This window comes from Mastigoproctus giganteus, chromosome 8, assembly GCF_048544385.1.
Source record: "Mastigoproctus giganteus isolate SK-2022 chromosome 8, ASM4854438v1, whole genome shotgun sequence".
In the NCBI taxonomy this organism is placed as follows: domain Eukaryota; kingdom Metazoa; phylum Arthropoda; class Arachnida; order Uropygi; family Thelyphonidae; genus Mastigoproctus; species Mastigoproctus giganteus.
Window position 1 is genome coordinate 121388695 of NC_143582.1, and position 23631 is coordinate 121412325.

Sequence of the window (23631 nt, forward strand, 5' to 3'; positions counted from 1 at the left end):
TCCATAATTATGAGAGCATCCTTTGACTCAGGGGAGGTTCCCACGGACTGGAGATGTGCAAATGTATCCCCATTTCACAAAGGGAGATCGAAGGGTGACACGAGTAATTACAGACCAGTTAGTTTAACTTCTGTTCCGGGTAAAATAATGGAGTCACTAGTTAAAGATGCATTTCAGGATCATCTAGACAAGACTGCAGCAATAATTCAGACACAGCATAGGTTTGTTAAGGGAAAGTCTTGTCTGACAAATTTGATAGGATATTATGATGTGGTTACAAAGGAACTGGATGCAAAAAATAATTTTGATATCATATATATGGATTTCAGGAAAGCTTTTGACACTGTTGCGCATGGAAGATTATTGTACAAATTGGAGCAGAATGGTATTAAGGGTAAGTTGCTACAATGGATAAAAGGATGGTTAAGTGGGAGAAGACAGAGGGTGGTAATCAATGGGTGCTGCTCTTCTTGGACTAATGTTATTAGTGGAGTCCCACAGGGTTCGGTGTTAGGTCCACTGTTGTTTTGTGTATTTATCAATGATATTGATGAAGATATATCAGGCTTAATGTCGAAGTTTGCAGATGATACAAAGGTTGGCAGGGTTGTTAGTGACAGTAATGGCAGTGTGCTACTGCAACAGGATCTAGATAATTTGGGCAGATGGGCTAAGAAGTGGCAACTGAAGTTTAACCTTGACAAATGCAAAGTACTGCACATGGATAGAAGTAACCCCAGAGAAACGTACCAACTGTGTGTGCTACTACACTTAAGGTGGTAGAAAATGAAAAAGAGCTGGGAGTAATTGCGCAGGCAGATATGAAGTTTTCTGAGCAATGCAGACAGGCTGCCAGGGCAGGTCATGGGGTTTTGTCAATGATATATAGGAATTTTGCTAGCAGGGAAAAGGAGGTGATTATCCCTCTGTATAAGGCAATGGTCAGGCCACGCCTTGAGTACTGCATACAGGTCTGGAGGCCTCATTTTAGTAAGGGTGTAGATTTACTTGAGCGTGTACAGAGAATGGCAACAAGATTGGTGAGGGGAATGAAGGGATCCTCTTACCAAGAGAGGCTTAAGTTCTTGAAATTGCAGTGGCTGGAGACTAGGCTCCTGCGCGGTGATCTGATTGAGGTGTATAAGGCCTTGAATGGGTTCAGCACGCTGAATTCTGATAGGATCCTTCCACTTGTTAAGATTACCAACCTAAGGGGGCATGAATTTAAATTAAGAAAAGACAGATGTAGATTAGATGTGCGGATATTTGCCTTTAGCCAGCGGGTGGTTAATTGCTGGAACAAACCTCCATCTGTCGTGGAAGTTGATAGGTTGAATAAATTTAAGGAGGTGGAACTGGACAGGCATTTGGAGGGAACGGTGTGATTTTTTTTTTTTTTTGGCTGATGCTGCATAAGCTCATACACTTACTTTCTTGCATCAAATGCCACTGCTACTACTAGTACTACTACTACTAGTACTACTACTACTACAAGTTGTGAGCCCGTGGTGCGTGAAAAGTTCAGGAGAACTGCCGTTTCAGAGATGCTTTGTTCATCACATCTGGCACCTACTACCATGCCATGTTCGAAGTCCGTCAGATCACTCCTTTTTCCCCATTCTTGGTACGGTTTGTACGCTTAAGTGATACTAGAAAGGTTGTAATGCTGCAATTATATCTACAACTGTGGTCATGTGACTTGTAACGTTGTGGGACAAACCATTATTATTATTACTAGCCATATAGTGCAAGGAAGCCTGGGACTTATGCTGCACCAGCTAAAAAAAATTGAGTTACCCTGAGAGAGAGAGAGAGAGAGAGAGAGAGAGAGAGAGAGAGAGAGAGAGAAGGGAATCACCAAGAAAGGGAAGAATGATGACATCCAGCTCAGGACCCTGGGTGTGCCAAGCCCATACTGACCAGTGTGCACAGCAGGGGTGTACCTAATAAAGTCGCAGCACAGTGTATATAATAATTTTATTCTTTATATAGAGGTACTAAATAAAGATCAATTATAGATCACCACAAAATTAAAATGATACAGTACAATGGATGTCGTACAGCTTTTTATAATGAAATAAATGTACAAATTAAAAAAATATATATAATAATAACTTTAAGTAACTTACACGGCACCCCGGTTGAAAACCACTGCGATATACTGTAGAACAAAGAGTTCGACGGCAAATTTTTGAATATCATTTTCAATTGGTTCGCGAATGATAAGTGAGGGAGGGAGTATAAATCCTTTCTCTATTTTTTTTTCAAAATTTTCTTGGAGCTCGAGCTTAATCCATAAAAAAAATATCATTATTATTGCTGTTATATTATTTCTCCCTGATTTGGGGGGAGGGTTTCACCCCGTGACGGGTACTGCTACTAACACAGGGTGGTCTATTTTTATTATTATTATTACCTATCTTTCATTCATTCAGAATATGAATATACTGATATTCCCTTTCGCTTTCCATAGACGAGCAGAATCGACTGAAATTATTTTTATCGTCCAGTAAATGTCCAACTATCGAATAATATCAGCTCCACTGTCATGTATTTGGAATTTGATTGGTTATCTGTGCTCGAACGAAACACCGACTGCAGTCTTCGACTTGTTGAGGAACTCTCGAATAATTGCTTTTAATGAACTGTGCTCTCCACCAGAGTAGTTACTACTCTGTGCTCACTACAAAACGTTATTTTCTGTCTGTAGGTCGATGCCAACGGCAGTTGTAAGTAAATCTTGATAGAATTCCGAATTCTGAAAAAAATGAGTTCTTCGCTAAAAAAAATTATTATATTCGGGGCAACTGGAAATACTGGATTGGCTACTGTGGAGAAGGCTTTAGAACTTGGTAAGGCTTGAGAAATTTTGTAAAGGTGTTTATATTATTTTCGTTGATGATCAACTAATAATTTTTCTCAACAGATGTCACTTCAAGAAGTATATACGTTTAGTTAAAACTTTGATAAATCATTCTGCTTTGTGTGAATTTTTTATGTCAATCGCTGCTTCGTCGGATATAGAAAATGTTGAGTTTGTCAGTTTTTTCGAGATTTTATAGATATCCGAGGCATTTTTGTAAAGGCTTCTCTTCGGTTTCTATTACGGATGAAATCAGAAAAGAGCTACTGAATGGTGAAGCAGATGGAATTGCTTTACTTGGTCTTAATAGACCATCCGCAAAAAATGCATTCAGTTCAGGCTTAATGAAACAATTTTATGAACATATAAAAATTCTGAAGTGTAATAGTAATGTCAGAGTACTTATAATACATAGTTTGGTACCTCAAATTTTTTGTGCTGGCGCTGACTTAAAGGAGCGAGCTACAGTTCCAGAAGCGGAAGTTGGACCTCTTGTTAGTAAAATTAGGCAGTTTATGAACGAAGTTCACGAATTGCCCATGCCAACCATTGCTGCTCTTGATGGTGTCGCACTTGGAGGAGGCCTGGAACTAGCATTGGCTTGTGACATTCGAATTTCATCTTCTAGTGCTAAAATGGGCCTTGTAGAAACAAAACTAGCAATAATTCCAGGCGCAGGAGGTACGCAACGACTACCGCGCATTGTTGGTTGTGCATTGGCTAAAGAACTAATATTCAGTGGACGCATTATTGACGGAAGGCAAGCTTGCAGAATTGGTCTTGTGAACCGTGTTGTGGATCAAAATGCAAATGGAGATGCGGCATTTCAGAGTTCGCTGGATTTGGCGAAAGAAATTGTTTCGAACGGCCCAATTGCTGTGAGAATGGCAAAACAAGCCATTAATGCCGGGAGTGAAGTTGATATTAAAAGCGGTCTCGAATATGAAGAAGCTTGTTATTCCCAAGTTATATCAACCAAGGATCGTATCGAGGGGCTTCAGGCATTCTCCGAAAAACGCCCTCCACATTATAAAGGCATCTAAATGCACAACATTTGACTGAAAAAAAAAAAAAAAAAAAAAAAAATTGTGAACGTTGCAAAAAAATTTTCTGCAATTGAATTCCAAAAATGTTTCGATTGGTACCACACACTTGTGGTGGTACCAATCGAAACATTTTTGGAATTCAATTATGACTTAGGCGATCGTGTTTGGATTTCTTAAAGTGAACCAAATCGCTATCGTTCCGTGTCCTGTTTTAATTTTTTTAATAGTAGTCGCATGGTGAGAAATCTGGTCAATAAGATGAGTATAGCACGACGAGAATGTTTTTGTCAATGAAAATTGCTTCATATTTTGTCATTTTTCAGTACAAGAGACAAAGCAATTTTCTGCTTGCAAACTCTAACAAGTTAAAACTTTTGTGTGCATGCTCCAAAGATGCATGTATACCCAACTCAAGGCCTTTAACGTGAAGATTCCATCATGCATTAACGAATTATATCATTCGCGAAATTTTTTTTTTTTTTTTTTATTAAACTTTGTATTAGGTTTTCAATATTCCTGAATTGTATGTTCCAAAACAAAACTATGGCAGTATATTTTATTTTTACTTTGTTGCTTGTAATCGACATTTTTATAAATGTTGATATTTTAAATAAATAACTTTTATACAGTGTGTGTGGTAGGTTTGGTTTTTGCACAAGCATTGTCGTAGAAAATTTTGACATACTTGTATGAGTTAACATCAGTATTAGTGACAGAAAATTGTTATCATACTTTGAATAATTATATTATGTCAAGATAAATTTTTACAAAGGATATGCACCCATTTTGAGATTTAGTGGATTGCAGATATAGGAGCTGTTAATAACTTTTTAAAGCTATTTGTTCATTTTAGCATACTGAAGTTTTAATTTTCAACACTTAGATTGCTTATTTCTGTTGCCATTACTTCTCTGATTATCATTTCTTAGTGTTATATTTGGATTTCAATCCCAGAATGGTATGGAGACTTCAGTTAAATTTTTTATTTTAACTACTTGCATAAATAAAGTTTATATGACAATGTGCGTGCACACACAAAATATACACTTTCAAAAAATAAGGTATTTATAGGAATAATTTTTAATTTATATAAAGGTTGGAAAATTCTTCATATTTCATGCAATTGTAGTTAATTAAGAATATTAGAAAAAAATTAAAGTTCAAAAAATAAAATTATAAATTAGCCAGTAGTCCTGTTTCGTGTGGGATTTGTCAGAAAAATTCTAGTAGTATTCTAATGCTGCATTTGAAGCTTGGAGAGTGATGAAGGAAGAATCAAATGCTTAACTTTAAGATAATATGGCAAACAACTTAAAGTGTTGTCAAGTTCAGTCCAAAAAAGCAGCTTTTGTAGTGTTTTTCAGTTGATGTTAAAGTGAGTGTATAATACTGCTGCCACAAGAATGACGTCACGGTCATTGCTATACAGTCTATTTAAGAATTAGAAGTATTAGTGAAGTAGGATAAAAGGTGAATGCAAAAGTTATATTTGTGTTATTGGATCAAGATTGAAATGACAATTGATTCTATACATTATTATTATTTGAAAAATGAGAATACTGTAATCACTCCTTTATCCTAAAATAGACAATCTGGCAGTATGACTATGTAATATTTTAGTGTTTTTAATTTAATTTCTCATCTCTGTTATGACATTTTCCTTCAGCATCATTATTAGTGTATTGCTGCAGGTTGAAGTCCACAGAAAATAGAAATTTTAGCTAATCTATAAATTTAATTTAACCTTCTGCTGGTAGTATGATATCTAACAGACTCCACTATTTTCAATTACTTTTTGTTTTTTAAAATTTGTAATTGGAAAAATCCTCCCATTTGCCCACCAACAATACTGGTTATACAATATTGTTAGTGGGCATATTTCTTTCCAGAAAAAGCATTTACCTTGTTTCTAAGCCATTTCCACTTTAATTTGGTGTCTGTGAGATACCAGATGATCTTGCCAATGGGGGCTTTGGTTTTTCTGTGGTGCTTTTGCCAGATGCTTTTTCATGGTGCTTTTGCCAGATATACGTAAGTGAAATAAAAATAAAGTTATTTTAAGAAATATGATGAAATCTTTGTTATGTTTTCTGCTTGTTTTTTTTAACTGGGTTTAGCAAATCATAATAGGGAAATATAACTAATATATCACAGATTAATTCAGTGAAAAAAAAAAGGTAAAAGTTAAATTTTTATAATTAAGACAAAATGGAATGTCTCAATGGAATGGCATGTGTCTTTGTTAAATTGATGGCGAATGGCAAAACATTAATTAGCAAGGGCACATGATACAAGAAGGCAAGCTTTTATAGCATCAGCCAAAAAAAAAAAAAAAAACACACCCCTTCTCGTTTCACCCATTCACTCGCTCCAAATGTTTGTCTAATTCTGCCTTGAATCTGTTTAAGCCATCAACCTCTACGACAGATGGAAGTTTGTTCCAGCAATCAACCACCCGCTGGCTAAAGGCAAACTTCCGCACATCTATCCTACAACTGTCTTTCCTCAATTTGAATTTATGCCCTCTCAGGTGATTATTCTGAGTAAGAGAAAGAATCCCATCAGCATTGAGCGTGCTCAAACCATTCAAGGCTTTATACATTTCAATCAGATCACCTCGCAGGTGCCTAGTCTCCAGACACTGTAATCGAAACCTTGGTTCTCCAACAAATGTGCTAAGGCTGTCCAAGAGAAGAATGTTGCATATCGTAATTGGCTTGTTTCTAATTTTTCATTTTCTGCCTACACCAAAGCTCGCAACAATTGTAAAGCAGTTATTAATCAGTCCAAACTAGAGTTTGAACAGGCTAAGAGTAGAAAACTTGCTTCTTGCCGTAATGGTAGCCGAGCATTCTGGTCTCTTGCCAAAGCTATTGGCCGCAACTTTTGCCCATCTCTGCTCCCACCTCTGTCCAAACTAGATGGTTCTGTTGTCACTTCAGCCAAGGATAAAGCTGACCTGCTAGCATCCCATTTTTCTTCCAGCTCATGTATTAATGATCTTGGTAAAACACCTCCCACCATTCCTAACACGCTCCATTCAATGCCTTCTGTGGTCTTCCGTCAAAAGGATATCAGAAGGATTTTGATGAATCTTGATGCTAAGAAAGCTCCAGGTCCTGATGGTATTTCTCCACTTGTTCTCAAAACCTGTGCTCCTGAACTTACTCCTATTCTTTGCCGCCTTTTTTTACTTTCTTATTCCAAAGGTGTTTTTCCTTCTGCTTGGAAATTTGCTCATATCCAGCCAGTTCCTAAAAAGGGTGACAAATCCCTCCCATCCAATTATCGTCCCATTGCAATTACTTCTACTCTTTCTAAAGTAATGGAGAAATCAATTAACCGGCAACTCTTAAACTATCTAGAAACCTTCCGTCTGATCAACGATCGCCAGTATGGATTCCGTCAGTGTCGATCCACTGGTGATATTCTGGCTTATGTTACACATTTATGGACTAATTCAATGGAAAGGTTCGGTGAAACACAAGTAGTTGCTCTTGACATCTCAAAGGCTTTTGATCGTGTTTGGCATAAAGGTCTTCTAAACAAGCTTCCATCTTATGGTTTGCCAACTGTTTTTAGTAATTGGTTATCCAGTTTTCTCTCTGATCGCTCACTGAGGGTGATGGTAGATGGCTCTCTGTCTTCTAACTTCTCCACTAATGCCGGTGTCTCCCAAGGTTCAGTTCTTTCCCCCACTCTTTTCCTCTTGTATATCAATGACCTTCTATCATTGACTGGATATCCTATCCATAGTTTTGCCGATGATAGCACATTGCATTCAACTTTCCATTTTGAGAAACCTTGACCTGCTCAATCAGCTTTAAGTTTTCGAAAATCTGCTGCCAATTCCTTAAATGCCGATCTTCAGGTAATTCTCCAGTGGGGCAAAGACAACTTATTTGATTTCAACCCTTCTAAAACTCAGTCTTGTCTTATATCTCGCAAAAAGGATTCTTCTGCTCCTATGATTATCTTTAGTGACACTCCGATTTCTAGGCAAAATGATATATCTCTTTTGGGGATTACCCTGACTTCTAATCTCTCTTGGCACAAGCACATTACAAATATTGCTTCCTCTGCATCTAAAAAACTTGGTTTTCTCTTTTGCTCTCGGCGTTACTTTTCTTCCAAACAGCTGCTCACTCTGTATAAATCGCAAATCCACCCTGACATGGAATATTGTTCCCACAGCTGGGGTGGTGCCCCAAAACCTCTCTCAGGCTTCTTGATTCCATTCAGAAGAGGGCAGTTAGGTTAATTAATGATTCATCTCTAACAGAGTCTCTCCACTCGCTTTCTCATAGACGTACTGTTTCTGCTGCATGCCTCTTCTACAGATACTTCCATGGGCACTGTTCTTCTAAATTGGCTTCTATAATTCCCGCTCTCTCTTTCAAAACAGTCCAAACACGTGCCGCCACCAGTCAACATCCATTTACTGTCCAGCTTCAAACCCACAGAACCAACTTTTCATCTTCCTCATTTATTCATTCAACTGCCGTTTTCTGGAACAACCTTCCTTCATACGTATTTCCTGAAAATTACAATCTACAGAAGTTCAAGTCCAATGTCAACAAATATCTTCTTTTGTCTTTTGAACCTTCAACCCAAGCACGGTACTAAGTACTATAGGTTCTAATACCTCTCGTTTGGGATTCTCATAAAAAAAAAAAAAAAAATTTGCAAAACTTAAGCCTTTCTTCGTATGAGCAACCCTTTGTTCCATTCACTAATCTTGTTGCCCTTCTCTGTACTCGTTCCAGCAGCTCTATATCCTTCTTAAAATGAGGCCTCCAGACCTGTCTGCAGTACTCGGTGTGGCCTGATCATTGCTATACAAGGGAATAATCATCTCCTTATCTCTGCTAGGAAAAATTCATGTATATCATTGACATGACACCATGAGCTACTCTTGCAGACTGTCTGCACTGCTGATAATACTTCATATCTGCCTGCACAATTACCCCCAGGTCCTTTTCATTGTCTATCCCTGTTAGTGTAGTACCACACAGTTGATACGTTACTCTGGGGTTACTGCTTCCCATATGCAGTACTTTACATTTGTCAATGTTAAACTTCATTTGCCACCTCTCAGCCCATCTGCTCAACTTTTTTAGATCCTTTTGCAGTAGTGTACTGCCATTAGTGTCATTAACAACCCTGTCGACCTTCTTTTCATCTGCAAACTTGGACATTAAGCCTGATATACCATCATCAATATCATTAATGAATACAGAAAACAGTGGACTCAATGCTGAACCCAGCGAGGCTCCACTAATAACATTAGTCCACGAAGAGCAGTGTCCATTAATTACCACTCTGTCTTCTCCCACTCAATCATCCCTTTATCCATAGGAGCAATTTGCCTCCAATGCCACACTGCTCCAATTTGTTCATTAGTCTTCCATGTACAACAGCATCAAAAGCCTTTCTAAAATCCAAAATATATGATATCAAAATTATTCTTTGCATCCAGTTCCTTTGTGATTACATCATGGTATCCAATCAGACAAGACTTCCCCTTAACAAACCCATGCTGTGTCCAAGCAATAACTGAACTCTTGTCTTGATGAGCCAGCAATGCTTCTTTAACCAGTACCTCCATAAATTTCCCGGGAACAGAAGTTAAACTAACAGGTCTGTAATTACCCATGTCTCCTTTTGATCCTGCTTTGTGGATTGTGGTCACATTTGCATATTTCCAGTCCATGGGTACCTCCTCTGAGTCCAAGGAAGCTCTCATAATTATGGCTAAGGGTTTGCTTACTTCCTTTGCTGCCTCCTTTAATATAATTGGATAGATTCCATCCACCTCGGGTGGCTTATGTTTATCTTTAACAATTTCTCCTCTACTTTATTACTCTACTCTCATTTATTACAAGATTATCTAGCTTACTGCCAGAGTTTAATACACCTCTGGCATTCCCCTTCCTGAATAACTCCTCATGTGTGAATATAGATTACAGACCAGTTAGTTTAACTTCTGTTCCGGGTAAAATAATTGAGTTGCTGGTTAAAGATGCATTGAAGGATCATCTAGACAAGACTGCAGCAATAATTCAGACAACATGGGTTTGTTAAGGGAAAGTCTTGTCTGACAAATTTGATAAGATATTATGATGTGGTTACAAAGGAACTGGATGCAAAAAATAATTTTGATATCATATATTTGGATTTCAGGAAAGCTTTTGACACTGTTGCGCATGGAAGACTATTGTACAAATTGGAGCAGAATGGTAATAAGGGTAAGTTGCTACAATGGATAAAAGGATGGTTAAGTGGCAGAAGACAGAGGGTGGTAATCAATAGGTGCTGCTCTTCTTGGACTAATGTTATTAGTGGAGTCCCACAGGGTTCGGTGTTAGGTCCACTGTTGTTTTGTATATTTATCAATGATATTGATGAAGGTATATCAGGCTTAATTTCGAAGTTTGCAGATGATACAAAGGTTGGCAGGGTTGTTAATGACAGTAATGGCAGTGTGCTACTGCAAGAGGATCTAGATAATTTGGGCAGATGGGTTAAGAAGTGGCAACTGAAGTTTAACCTTGACAAATGCAAAGTACTGCATATGTGTAGAAGTAACTCCAGAGAAACGTACCAACTGTGTGGTACTACACTTAAGGTGGTAGAAAATGAAAAAGACCTGGGAGTAATTGCGCAGGCAGATATGAAGTTTTCTGAGCAATGCAGACAGGCTGCCAGGGCAGGTCATGGGGTTTTGTCAATGATATATAGGAATTTTGCTAGCAGGGAAAAGGAGGTGATTATCACTATGTATAAGGCAATGGTCAGGCCACGCCTTGAGTACTGCGTACAGGTCTGGAGGCCTCATTTTAGGAAGGATGTAGATTTACTTAAGCGTGTACAGAGAAGGGCAACAAGATTGGTGAGGGAAATGAAGGGATCCTCTTATCAAGAGAGGCTTAAGTTCTGCAAATTGCAGTGGCTGGAGACTAGGCACCTGCTCTGTGATCTGATTGAGGTGTATAAGGCCTTGAATGATTTCAGCACGCTGAATTCTGATGGGATCCTTCCACTTGTTCAGATTATGAACCTAAGGGGGCATAAATTCAAATTAAGAAAGGGCAGATGTAGAGTAGATGTGCGGAAATTTGCCTTTAGCCAGCGGGTGGTTAATTGCTGGAACAAACTTCCATCTGTCGTTGTGGAAGTTGATAGGTTGAATAAATTTAAGGAGGAACTGGAGAGGCATTTGGAGGGATGGTGTGATTTTTTTTTTTTTTTTGGCTGATGCTGCATAAGCTCATACATTTGCTTTCTTGCATCACATGCCACTACTACTACTACACACCTCTGGCATTCCCCTTCCTGAATAACTCCTCATGTGTGAATATAGATGCAAAATATTCATATAGTTTGTTAGCAACCTGAGCAGGATCATCAAATGTTGAATCATCAATATCAGTGGACCAATGCTGTTTTTCTTTGCATCCTTTGCCAAAGATTTCTCGTAGTCTGCCTTTGCCTGCCTAACTTCCTTTGTAGCAGTGTCATTTGATGCAAGAAAGCAAGTGTATGAACTTATGCAGCATCAGCCAAAAAAAAAAAAAAAAAATCACACCATTTCCTCCAAATGCCTGTCCAGTTCCTCCTTAAATTTATTCAACCTATCAACTTCCACAACGACAGATGGAAGTTTGTTCCAGCAATTAATCACTCGCTGGCTAAAGGCAAATTTCTGCACATCTAATCTACATCTGTCTTTTCTTAATTTGAATTTATGCCCCCTTAGGTTCGTAATCTGAACAAGTGGAAGGATTCCATCAGAATTCAGCGTGCTCAACCCATTCAAGGCCTTATATACCTCAATCAGATCACTGCGCAGGTGCCTAGTCTCCAGCCACTGCAATTTGCAGAACTTAAGTCTCTTGGTAAGAGTATCCCTTCATTCCCCTCACCAATCTTGTTGCGCTTCTCTGTACACGCTCAAGTAAATCTACATCCTTCCTAAAATGAGGCTTCCAGACCTGTACGCAGTACTCAAGGCGTGGCCTGACCATTGCCTTATACAGAGGGATAATCACCTTCTTTTCCCTGCTAGCAAAATTCCTATATATCATTGACAAAACCCTATGACCTGCACTGGCAGCCTGTCTGCATTGCTCAGAAAACTTCATATCTGACTGCACAATTACTCCCAGGTCTTTTTCATTTTCTACCACCTTAAGTGTAGTACCACACAGTTGGAATGTTTCTCTGGGGTTACTTCTACCCATATGCAGTACTTTGCATTTGTCAAGGTTGAACTTCAGTTGCCACTTCTTAGCCCATCTCCCAAATTATCTAGATCCTGTTGCAGTAGCACACTGCCATTACTGTCATTAACAACCCTGCCAACCTTTGTATCATCTGCAAACTTCGACATTAAGCCTGATATACCTTCATCAATATCATTGATAAATATACAAAACAACAGTGGACCTAACACCGAACCCTGTGGGACTCCACTAATAACATTAGTCCAAGAAGAGCAGCACCTATTGATTACCACCCTCTGTCTTCTGCCACTTAACCATCCTTTTATCCATTATAGCAACTTACCCTTAATACCATTCTGCTCCAGTTTGTACAATAGTCTTCCATGCGCAACAGTGTCAAAAGCTTTCCTGAAATTCAAATATATGATATCAAAATTATTTTTTGCATCCAGCTCCTTTGTAACCACATCATAATATCCTATCAAATTTGTTAGACAAGACTTTCCCTTAACAAACCCATGCTGTGTCTGAATTATTGCTGCAGTCTTGTCTAGATGATCCTGCAATGCATCTTTAAACAGCGACTTCATTATTTTACCCGGAACAGAAGTTAAACTAACTGGTCTGTAATTACTCGTGTCACCCTTCGATCTCCCTTTGTGAAATGGGGATACATTTGCACATCTCCAATCTGTGGGAACCTCCCCTGAGTCCAAGGATGCTCTCATAATTATGGCTAAGGGTTTGCTTAGTTGCTTTGCCACCTTCTTTAATATAACTGGATAGATCCCATCCACCCCAGGTGCTTTTCTTATGTTTAACTTCAACAATTTCTTTCCACTCTGTTCTCAGTTATTACAAAATCATTAAGCACCCCGCTACAATTTGATAATCTTCTGGCATTTTCCCCGTTAATAACTCCTCATGTGTGAATGTAGATGCAAAATACTCATTCAGTTTGTTTGCTATCTGAGCAGGATCATGAATAGTCAAACCATCGACGTCAAGTGGACCAATCAGATTCATTCCCTTCCTTTTAGAGTTTATATAAGTAAAGAAATCCTTGCTGTTTTTCTTAGCATCTTTTCCAAGGATTTCTCGTAATCTGCCTTCGCCTGCCGAACCTCCTTTGTCACCTGATTACAGATTAACTTATATCTGCCATAGGCTTCTGAGTCGATTGATAATTTATATGCCTCCTATGCATTTTTCTTCTCTGTTACGAGTCTCATTAGTTCATTTGACAACAATTTAGGCCTAAACCTTGAACAATATTTCTTAATAGGTATGAAACTTTTAGTAGCTTCCACGATTAATTCCTTGAATGCTTCCCACTTAGAATTTACTGTTTGTAACATCAGTTGATCCCACTGTACAGAATTTAAAAACTGTCGGAGACCACTGTACTCGCCTTTACGGAAGCAAAAACCCTTTCCTTTACCCCTGATCATAATTAAATCTTTAAGTAAATCCCACGTCAGTACACTGTGATCACTGCCACTTAGTGGTTCTTTTATCTGCAAATTCCTAATACATGAATGATCACTGCTGATAACCAGATCAAGAGTATTACTTTCTCTGGTTGCGTCTCGAACATGCTGCTGCAGAAAACAATCATCCAATAAATCCACAAAAGTCTGACTAGTGTGTGAGTGCCCAACCCACAAGTTCCAGTCAATATCTGGGATGTTAAAATCCCCCATTATAAGACATTCCGATTTACTAGCCCACTCTATTTCTCTGTGCAATTGTTCATTGTACTCATTCGAGTCATTAGGCCTATAACACACTCCTACTCTTATTTTTGCTTTCGCAGTGCTTATGTCACACCAAACTGACTCAACAGTGCACTGTTCATCTATATCAACTGGATGCACTTCTTTTGATTTTAAATTTTTCTTTATTAACAGCATAACACCTCCTCCCTTTCTATCCTGTCTACCTTTCTGTACACATTGTACTCCCCAAATTCCAGTTCGGCATTCCTTATATCTGTGTGACACCACGTCTCTACTATCCCAACAATATCCGCCTTTGATGTCTTGACCAACACTTCAAATTCATCAAATTTATTTACTATACTTCTAGCATTGGTATACATGCTACTACTCCTATTCTTAGTTACCCTAACACATCCCATATACCCACCTATTTCAGGATGATGCCATCCGTCCCTTAAACCCCCAACACCCCACGCTTGTGACATGGTGACAGACCAGCTTATATCTATCATAGGCTTCTGTGTCACCTGTTAATTTATGTATCCCATGCATTTTTCTTCTCTGCTACACATGTAATTAGTTCATCTCACATCCATTTAGACCTACATCTTGAACAATATTTCTTAGTGGTATGAAAAGCCTAGTAGCTTCCAAGATTACTTATTTGAATGCTTCCCATTTTGAATTTTCTGTTGGTAACATCATCAGTTGGCTCCGCCGCAATGAATTTAAATACTGTCTGAGACCACTGTAGTCACCTTTACAAAAGCAAAAACTCTTCCCTTTACCCCTAATGGTAGTTTGAGTAAATCCCACTTCAGCACACTGTGATCGCTTCCACCTAGTGGTTCCTTTATCTGCAGATTCTTAATGCATGAAGAATCACTACTGATAATCAGATCAAGAATATTACTTCCTCTGGTTGCCTCTAGAATATGTTGTGGTAGAAAACAGTCATCCAATAAATGCACAAAAGTCTTACTGGTGTGTGTGAGTGACCATTCCTAAGTTTACTGGCCCACTATTTTTCTGCACAATTGCTCATTATACTCATCATATTCACTAGGCCTACTCATTTTCCCTTTTCCAGTGCTATGTCACACCAAACACACACCTACTCATTTTTCCTTTCCCAGTGCTATGTCACACCAAAGAGACTCAGCATTGCATTGTCCACCAACATCAGTGGAATGCACTTCCTTCGATTTTGTTTCTTAACTAACAGCATAACCCTTCCTCCCTTCCTTTTTTTTGTCTGTCCTTTCTGTACACATTGTATTCCTCAAATTCCAATTTTGCACTGCTTATGTCTGTGTGACACCACGTCTCTGATATCCCAACAATATCTGCTTTTGATGTGTTTACTAGCACTTCAAGCTTATCAAATTTATTAACTATATTCCTAGCATTGGTGTACATGCAAGTATACATGCAACTGTTTCTACTCTTAGTTACCCTAACACAGTCCATGTATTTTCTTGTTCCACTATAACTCCCAGCAGTCCTGGAAATTCGCCTTGCTTTCCAGGCTGGTGCTCAATTGCATTTCAATAGAGGTAGTGCAAGAATCACTTTTATCTCTGCCAGCGGCTACTGCTAATCTATTAGTCTATGTATCCCCCTCAAAGCTAGGAGTGTTCCGACCCACCTAACCCTGCCTTGATGGCATCAGCAAATATTCTTGCACCTTTTATATTTAAGTGTATCCTCTCTGTAGAAGCAGTACTCCTGTTAACAAGCAGAGACCAGGCTGAGAAAACTTCTACCCCTTGAGCCTTGCACAATCTCTCCATGGTTGAATTGATCGACAAGGCTCTTATCATATACTCCTTCCTATTGTGTCTGGGGAGAATTGCAGACACTTTCAAATTCAACCCTAACTCTTGGCTTTTTTCAATTGTGGTTTATTAGGCACTCAAGATCCTGGGTTGCATTGTTGTCCTGTACTCCGTAGAGTAAGTTCAACAGCCATAGCAAATGACTCACAAAAGACAACTCAGAATGATGAAACCATTTGATTTTGAATATGTTAAATTATCATGTTTTCAAGGTACGTAATTTCGATATTGAAGATTTAATTGTGTTTTTTTTTTTAGATGACTCATTCTTCATGCATGCGATTATTTGGTGACTGGATCTTTTTATTTTGTACTGAAATAATAAAGAGAATTTTCTTATGTAAACAAAAACACTAATTAAGCTTTCATTTTATATATATGAGGTAAGAATAGTAAATCTATTGAAAAGTGAAAGTGTCCTTAACCTCTCGCTATCTTTGTCATTTTTATCTACAGTTTCTTCCCTTCCCTCAATTCACTCCCTTGCCTTATACCATTTGCTTACATTATCCTCTAATTTTACATTTTTATACAAATTCTCCCAAAAAATCTTTGCTAAATCGTGTCATGCACCAATTCTCACTTATAACCGCTTGTTATTGCATCTAAGTTACGCTGTAAGCACTTATTTTAATACTATTTTACTTCTTAATTTACTTTAATTTCTTTTGTTCTACAGCATACACTGCGTTGGGGGACTATGTCCATATTTTGTGGAAGTTCTACTGCTTTAACCTCCTATTTGCTCTCACTTATTTTAAATTCCTTTTCTTCCACAAGTAGGGACAAATATAGAAATGCAGTTTTTGATACATGATCAGGTGAAGTCCCCTGATTATGCTTCAATATTTGTTTTTAGCTAACATTGATCAGATTTTAATTTTATAATTTTTCTCCCCCACTTTCCTGGACTTAAAACCAAAGTATCCCACCCTTATCTGATGCTTGCTGTTACTCCATATATTAATATCATTATTTTTCCTTTACAGTTCCATTCTCTCTAATTGGCTATCCAATTCAGCCTATAATTTTATTTAATTCATTATATCATATAGAATATTCACATTCTTTCTTATGCCTTCATTATCTCCAATTTCAGCTATTCTATTAGTTTTGGCATTCTGTGGTGTTTTTTTTTTTTTTTTTTTTTTTTAATATGTGAACCCCAAACACGAGACGTATTAGAACCTATAGTACTTAATACCGTGCTTGGGTTGGAGGTTGAGAAGATGAAAGAAGATATTTGTTGACATTGGACTTGAACTTCTGTAGATTGTAATTTTCAGGAAATACGTATGAAGGAAGGTTGTTCCAGAAAACGCAGTTGAATGAATAAATGAGGAAGATGAAACGTTGGTTCTGTGGGTTTGAAGTTGGACAGTAAATGGATGTTGGCTGGTGGTGGCACGTGTTCGGAATGTTTTGAAAAAGAGAGCGGGAATTATAGAAGCCAATTCAGAAGAACGGTACCCATGGAAGTATCTGTAGAAGAAGCATGCAGCAGAAACAGTGCGTTTATGAGAAAGCGAGTGGAGAGACTGTTAGAGATGAATCATTAATTAACCTAACTGCCCTCTTCTGAATGGAATCAAGAAGCCTGAGAGAGGTTTTGGGGGCACCACCCCAGATGTGGGAACAATATTCCATGGCAGGGCGGATTTGCGATTTATACAGAGTGAGCAGCTGTTTGGAAGAAAAGTAACGCCGAGAGCTAAAGAGAAAACAAAGGTGTTTTTTTTTAGATGCAGAGGAAGCAATATTTGTAATGTGCTTGTGCCAAGATAGATTAGAAGTCAGGGTAATCTCCAAAAGAGATATATCATTTTGCCTAGAAATCGGAGTGTCACTAAAGATAAGCATAGGAGCAGAAGAATCCTTTTTGCGAGATATAAGACAAAAGGGTTGAAATCAACCCTTTTGTCTTTATGAGTTTTAAAAGGGTTGAAATCAACTAGGTTGTCTTTGCCCCACTGGAGAATTACCTGAAGATCGGCATTTAAGGAATTGGTAGCAGATTTTTGAGAAGTTTAAGCTGATTGAGCAGGACAAGGTTTCTCGAAATGTAAAGTGGAATGCAATGTGCTATCATTGGCAAAACTATGGATAGGATTTCCAGTCAATGGAAGAAGGTCATTAATGTACAAGAGGGAAAGAACTGAACCTTGGGGGACACCGGCATTAGTGGATAAGTTAGAAGACAGAGCCATCTACCATCACCCTCAGTGAATGATCAGAGAGAAAACTGGATAATCAATTACTAAAAACAGTTGGCAAACCATAAGATGGAAGCTTGTTTAGAAGACCTTTATGCCAAACACGATCAAAAGCCTTTGAGATGTCAAGAGCAACTACTTGTGTTTCAGCGAACCTTTCCATTGAATTAGTCCATAAATGGGTAACATAAGCCAGAATATCACCAGTGGATCGACACTGACGGAATCCATACTGTTGATTGTTGATCAGACGGAAGGTTTCTAGGTAGTTTTAAGAGTTGACGGTTAACTGATTTCTCCATTACTTTAGAAAGAAAGAGTAGAAGTAATTGCAATGGGACGATAATTGGATGGAATGGATTTGTCACCCTTTTTAGGAACTGGCTGGATATGAGCAAATTTCCAAGCAGAAGGAAAAACACCTTTGGAATAATAAAGTGAAAAAAGGCGGCAAAGAATAGGAGTAAGTTCAGGAGCACAGGTTTTGAGAACAAGTGGAGAAATACCATCAGGACCTGGAGCTTTCTTAGCATCAAGATTCATCAAAATCCTTCTGATATCCTTTTGATGGAAGACCACATGAGGCATTGAATGGAGCATGTTGGGAATGGTGGGAGGTGTTTTACCAATATCATTAATGCATGAGCTGGAAGAAAAATGGGATGCTAGCAGGTCAGCTTTATCCTTGGTTGTAGTGACAACAGAACCATCTGGTTTGGACAGAGGTGGGAGCAGAGATGGGCAAAAGTTGTGGCCAATAGCTTTGGCAAGAGACCAGAATGCTCGGCTACCATTAGGGCAAGAAGCAAGTTTTCTACTCCTAGCCTGTTCAAACTCTAGTTTGGACCGATTAATAACTGCTTTACAATTGTTGCGAGCTTCGGTGTAGGCAGAAAATGAAACTGAAGAATTAGAAACAAGCCAATTACGATATGCAACATTCTTCTCTTGAACAACCTTAGTACATTTATTGGAAAACCAAGGTTTAGATAAAGGAAGAGATTTTAAAGTGGAGTGTGGGATAAAGGATTCCATTCCTGCAAGAATAATTTCACTGACACGATCTGAGCAAACGTTGACATCAGAAGTTTTGAAACAGTAATCCGACCAAGGAAAAGAAGTCTCGCAGGTCATCCCATATTGCGTTCTTGTAATGCCAAACAACACGAGGTTGGGAATAGCAATGAGATAAAGGTTCCATTGGAGAAGAGACAATCACCTAGTTATGATCTGAAATGCCTAAAGGACCTCTCACTTCGACCGTGTACTTAGAAGGGTTGTTTGTGAGAAAAAGATCAAGCGTATTGGCTGTATGATTATGATTGTCTGGTATTCTTGTAGGTAAATGAACAATCTGTGCTAGGTCATTAGTAATTGCAAAAGCCTCAGCATCTCGACCTGCTGGGTCAATGTGACTAGAAAACGGAAGCCAGCTGGAGTTGTGAACATTAAAATCACCAAGAAAAATTACCTCACTGTTAGCAAAGTTGGACTGGAGAAAGTCAAGTTGCAAAGAGAGGAAGTCAAAGATCTCCAAGTGATTAGTGGAGTTGGGAGAACGGTAGAGACAACAGATGAATTTGACACAATGAGGTAGAGAGATTTTAAGCCAGAGAAGATCAAAGAGGAGATTCCAAATTGCCAAGTCTCTGACAGGGAATATCAGAACGGACATATGCACAAGTACCACCTTTGAGGCGAAAGGAATCATACAGCGAATAATTTGGGCATCTGAGATGAGCAGTAGTTGAATAAACCGATAACTGAGATTCTGTCAGAATAAGTACATGAGGTTTGGCAGACTGCTAGTGGAAATGGACATCATTGAGATTAGAATTGAGACCACGTATATTTGTGAAATGAATTAGGAAGTGCTTGGGAGGTTTAGATCTTTTTGCAGATAAGCTTGCTTTATTAGTTTGACAATTCATGGTGTATTCAATATTAAGAAAAAGTGGGTGGGACATGCTGTATGAAGTAATGAAATTTTTGGATATGCCGTACACGTGGTAAGAATATACCCAGATCCTTGACATAACGTGGCCTCGCAATTCTCCCCGCATACAGACTACTCGGACTCCCTCCAGCCACTATCTGGCAGAGTAGAGGTAGCAAGATTATAACACTAGCTGATCCAGAAGCCTCCTAGAGTTACCAATAGGTTTGGTCCAGTGTACTAACTAGCGGCCGGCCTGTGAACACCGTTTTAGAGCTGTACCCTCAATGTAAGGTATATTGGATCTCGCCATGACATTCATCATAACCTCAAAAGTGATCAATCATACTGCATGATGGAAGAAATAGGGAAGGGTTGACCAGAACTTAGCTCTAGAGACTAAACATAGGTTTCCCCACTTCAAACCTCCAATAAGCAAAGTGGTGGTATTTCACTGGTTGATGAGAGTCATCTACCTCCATCTGTGCTCTTTTCAATAGATACTACCTTTATCTCATACATATATATAAACTTTTTTATCCTTTGCTGCTGCTTTGCATGCTTGCGTGCAATTGTCATTTTATTTTTATATCTCTATTATCACTTAATTTTTCACCACATTTTTATCCTTATTATGGATGCATGCATACACACACATATATATTTAAATATTTTTTTCCCACATGGTGTTGGCTTTCAGGTTGAGTAGACAAAAGATGATACTTGTTAACACTAGACTTGAATTTTTCTAAATCAGAGGGTCCCAAACTTTTATGCATTTTGCCCCTTTAAAATATTTCCTAAAATTTCACGTGCACATGCCCCCCTTCTTCTAGAACAAGTGCAAATAAACAGATTTGACAGAAACTTTCTTGGACAGTTTGATAGCCTCTTAATTGATAGCCTCTTAATAGTATAGTTATTTCTCATAGATAGGATTTCTTTTCATTTTTTTTTCATTCTCATAGAGAGCATTTTTTAGTCTCAAATTCCTCTGTTGCTCATCTTCACCACTAAAATCATATTGGAAGAGTTCATCCAAAATGTCTACATTGTATCTTTCTAGCCAAGAGTTTCCCTAGAGCCAGTTCGCTTAATAGCTGTACTCCTTCTGTTTTCAACTTATTCATCAGTATCTTAAAATGCAAACTCCAGGTGTCACGATTACTTTCACTTCAATAATATCTTGCCATGATTTTAGATTATAAAACCTTATCTTTCCAGCATACAAGTTTTTTAACTTGCATCTATTGCTCTGTATACAATCTATACTATCTGTAACACCTTGCTCTCTAGTATTTCTTCTTGGCCTTAATTGACTTAATAGTCAGTAAGCTTACTATTCCATCAAAGTGCATTCCATTTTTGTCCATTTATTTTTACACACAATTTTTACATTTATATAGAAAAGTTACAAAATATATATACAATTTTATATACATTAACATTCTTGTTATATTGCCCCAGGGGCTCACATCTGGTGAGTATGGGCCTGGCACACCCAGGGTCCTAAGCTGGATATCATCATTTTTCTCTTTCTTGGTGATTCCCTTCTATTTCTCTGTCTGTCTCTGTCTGGGGTAACTGAAATTTTTTTTTGGCTAGTGCAGAAAAAGCCTCAGGCTTGCACCATAAGGCTAATAATAATACATATATGAAATACTGTATTATATATGACCTCCTGGTGCATAGGATTCGTGTATCCCAGAATCAAGGGTGGCTCCTAGGCAAAAGCCCATCTCCACCTAGTTCATCTGTACAGCCGTAGAACCTGTACAAAGTTGGCTTAAAAAAATGTGCAGTATTATACCACCGTCGATCAAAGGCAGCCACTACCTGGTGCCCTTCTCTAGGCCCAGGTTTGTGTTGAATGCACAAGTCCTGCACCCACTGGAGATAGTGCAATACCAGTGGATGCCTATCTCCCTTCCAGATTACCCTGAACTTGGAGCGAGTGAATAATTAAATAAGAAATGAATGAAAAGTGAATCACTAGTGGAGAAAATTCCACAAATTATCCTCAGTTCACCAAGAAACAGTAATTATTATATAAACATATACAACACTTGTTTTAAATGTGCTCAGTCTCAGAATTCCTGAGAATCTGAAAACAATATATAATTAGTTTACATACAATAGACTATGTTTAACTACAGAAATACTCTTCAAAGAAAGACCACCTCCACATTCAATTAACAGCACTATCTAGTCTTTCTGCTAGAATTTCCAAACCTGCTGACATCTTGTCAATAGCAATTGACCTAAATCACCATTGATTAACATAAATCAACACAATAACAATTCACGTAAATCTTCTATTTCCATATTAATCATTTGTCTTTTTTGTGAAGTCAGTTCCCAGGAGAAGCTAAAGTTCTTAGCAGAGTCCTCAATGTAAAGACAGTTCTCGAAGGTTTGCAGAGCTGTAAAGTTATCACGATCTTCAACTAGGATATTTACATTGGTCTCCAATAGGTTTGGAACCACATACATTAAATCCACTGTAGGTTGAGAGTACAATGCAATGGACAGTTCAAAAGTACATGAATCCGATAGACTCAATTGTATGTCCTCAGTTGGCAGACAGTAAACAGACAATATGAAAGGTGTGGAGATCATTAAACAGGTCACAGTGTCTGTACACAGACCTGTAATTTGGTAACCATCAGATCGTTATTTAAAACAACTATTGCACTTTTTGGAGGCAAGAATTATTCATTCAAGGGAATGAATAATTCTTGCCGAGGTTGGAAAACCCATAACTTTATGGTCCCCACCTCCTACCTGCAAAGAATGGAAGGGTTCCTGTTTGCAAATAATGTCAAAAGTTATTTTCAAATGCTGATATTCTAATCTCATCCATTGCCACTCCTGAGTGCTGACCATTTATCTGAAGAACTTTTACACCCTCATATATAAAATCACCCAAAATTGGATTCTTATCCACCACTCTGTCACTGAATTTGAACCATTAACCATTATCACTCATGTTTTGTTCTACTGTCCATAAGCTGTACTGCTTTCAAGTATTCTGGACACCTAAAATCCCTTTCAGAATGATTATAATCTCTACCACATCTCTTACAGTTGATAGATTTTGGAGAATCTACTTGATGGGGACACTCTCCATAGACATGACCACCCTCTGCACCGGTGTCCACAAGAAACTGCCTTATGGGAACAAAATTGGGCCGAGTGGCCATATCCCAAACAACGGAAACATTTGCTTACAATCGTAAACCTACGGAACCTGTGTGATGTGAAACCAAGATATATTCTGTCACTCTCCAGAATATACCTCATCATGCGAGGACTAAATCCAATCACCCAATTAACCACTTTTGTACCTGATCCAGAACTAAATCTGAAAGTCACCTCGTCTTTAACTTCATCCTCCGAGAATCCAAAATGTTTTAAGTTTTTAAAGAATAGATCAAGTATATCCTCCTTAACATAATCATGAGGGACACCATATATTAACGCTGTTAGATCTGATAACCGAGGTTTTTCCATTGTAAGGCCTGTCTCTTTCAAGGCAGGAGCAGAAGAGATCCTATTAGCATCCACCGAATTTGTGGTCTCCACAAAGATCCCCTTATTCCTAAGGAGACAAATACCTTTTACTTTCGTCTCCTTGTGGTCACGCTTAATGACTTTAGTCACTTTCTGCTTTATGTTGTGACTCGAACTCAAGGAAGAGTCCTCAGTGGGCCTTAGAATAACCAGATTCTGAGGATTAGGCATACCTCTAGGAACTGATAAGGAGCTATCCCGATTAACACTGCCAGT

General features: G+C 38.3%; 2 protein-coding genes across 3 annotated transcripts in view; both read left to right on the top strand.

Moving 5' to 3' along the window:
* Positions 1-2586: 2586 nt before the first annotated feature.
* The window catches only part of LOC150081790 (flavin reductase (NADPH)), a 115505-nt gene continuing 94460 nt past the window's right edge, over positions 2587-23631 (top strand). For both annotated transcript variants that reach the window (XM_090379670.1, XM_090379671.1), the window contains exon 1: positions 2587-2852. In XM_090379670.1, coding sequence (XP_090235796.1) covers positions 2768-2852 — 85 coding nt within the window. In that variant the 5' untranslated portion in view covers positions 2587-2767. The remainder of the gene's footprint in view (positions 2853-23631) is intronic.
* On the top strand, positions 3020-3927 carry LOC150081791 (methylglutaconyl-CoA hydratase, mitochondrial). The gene has a single exon (XM_090379668.1). The coding sequence runs from the start codon at positions 3028-3030 to the stop codon at positions 3904-3906; it is 879 nt and encodes a 292-aa protein (XP_090235794.1). The 5' UTR covers positions 3020-3027; the 3' UTR covers positions 3907-3927.